Source organism: Penaeus vannamei, chromosome 19, assembly GCF_042767895.1.
Source record: "Penaeus vannamei isolate JL-2024 chromosome 19, ASM4276789v1, whole genome shotgun sequence".
Classification (NCBI taxonomy): Eukaryota; Metazoa; Arthropoda; class Malacostraca; order Decapoda; family Penaeidae; genus Penaeus; species Penaeus vannamei.
In genome coordinates, this window is record NC_091567.1 from 28,702,373 (window position 1) to 28,704,237 (window position 1,865).

The 1,865-nt window shown below is 42.5% G+C and overlaps 1 protein-coding gene across 1 annotated transcript in view; it reads left to right on the top strand.

The window, feature by feature from the left end:
* The window catches only part of LOC113825700 (zwei Ig domain protein zig-8), a 19,504-nt gene that overhangs the window by 329 nt on the left and 17,310 nt on the right, over positions 1–1,865 (top strand). Inside the window, exons 2-3 of the mRNA XM_070133631.1 lie at positions 81–360; positions 577–715. Of these exons, the coding sequence (XP_069989732.1) occupies positions 81–360; positions 577–715 (419 nt within the window). The remainder of the gene's footprint in view (positions 1–80; positions 361–576; positions 716–1,865) is intronic.

Below are 1,865 nucleotides of genomic sequence, written 5' to 3' on the forward strand. Positions count from 1 at the left end.
AGGCATATTAATAAAATCTGCTTTATTACCTCCTTGCAAATTATTAACCCATATGCAAAACTCAGGCATTTTCGTTCCAGAAGGATTATAACTGTACGAGACGCAAGTTGGCCCACTCTGTCCGAGACGCAAGCTGGCCCACTCTGTACGAGACGCAAGTTGGCCCACTCTGTACGAGACGCAAGTTGGCCCACTCTTACATAACGCGTCGGCACCCTTGTCCCTCTGGCACTCAGCCGCTAAGAGGCAGGCTTGACGGAATCCCTTGCACTCAGGCGACGGCAGCGAGACAACCCTTCACTGCCACAGCTTGTCTCCTCAGAACACCCGAGTCAAGTCCACATGTGCTGAGGTGCCGTGGTAGCGCTTTCGTCTAGCAATCTTGCTGACCTGCGTTCGATTCCCACAAGTGGATGGTAACCCCGGCCATTCCTCGCACACAGGAGGCAGTTTAGAAGCACAATCGATAGACAAGCCACAATTTAACTGATGTCACAAGAGGCTGTCACAGCAAACCCTAAATTTATTATTATCACTATTATACTGTTTTCTTTGTCCGTTCCTCCAACCGGACAGCCTCCGCCTACCGGTTGAGCTCAGCCTCGAGAAAGGGCGAGAGCGACATGCTCTGGGCGGCTGCTGGTGGAAAGGCCGAGGTCCAGGTTCCTTCCTTGCAATCCGTCTCGCCGCAGCAACAGACAGGATCTCTCAACAGGTGAAGACAGCAACACGCAATTAGAGGTATATGCAACACTCCTGCATGTGTTGTTGATTGTGTGTACTAATTAACCAGGTGTAATTCAGGTTAGGTTTTGACATGTTTCTTTAAAGTGGTTCTCAGTCTGCAGAGGGACTGCAGATATGTTATTCCTTATCACTATTCCATCCCCAAAATGTTTGCAATTAGAGATTAAAAAAGAAAGAAAGAAAAAAAAAAGAACGAAAGAGAGAGAGAGAGAGAGAGAGAGAGAGAGAGAGAGAGAGAGAGAGAGAGAGAGAGAGAAAGGGAGAGAGAGACACAGAGACAGACAGAGATAGGGATAGATAGATAGATAGATAGATAGATAGAGAGAGAACGACCGACAGACAGAAAGAGAATGAGAGAAAAAAACATCCAGTACATACAAACATACAAAGGAACAGAGAAACATAGACAGAAAAAGTAAAAAAAATAAAAGCAAAAGACAGATAACGAAGAGACTTACACGAAACGCAAACACTGATACACGGAAGGACTCAACCCTGATCCAGGATTAGGCAACAGCTTTCCATCGTTATAGTCTTTTGTCGCCGATTTATACCGAAAGAGGGAAGCAAATGCGTCTGCCTTGTGATTTTCTCTCTTTCTCTTTCTCTCTCTCTCTTTTATCTACTTTATGAATCTCCTTTATCTCTTCCTTCTTTCTTTCTTATCTTCTTTTTCTTCTTCTTCGTCTTTGTTGTTCTGTGTTTTCATTCATTGTTTCTTTCCATCTTTATTATAGTTGGTCTTATTTTTGCTGATGTTTTCTTTCTGTTCTCCTTCTCTTGATTTGGGAATTATCTTTATTTTCTTCTATTTCCTTTTTTTTAATCATTGTTCATGGTATCACTTTCATTTCGTCTATCATTTCACTTATAGTGTCTTTCTAATTATTTTGTTATTATTTCTTTCCATGTCATTGATCTAGTTTTGTTGTGCTCTTGAATTCCGATAATGAGAGTTATTATCCTCCTTCTTGCTATTCCCCCTTCTTTCTTCTCTCTTTTCTCTCTCTCCAATTTCCTAATGATGACAAGGGAAGGGCGATGCTAATTACTAAACGCTAACTACACGATCGTCGCATGTCGCCGGAAATATATCGTGTGAAATGTGGTAATGAGGA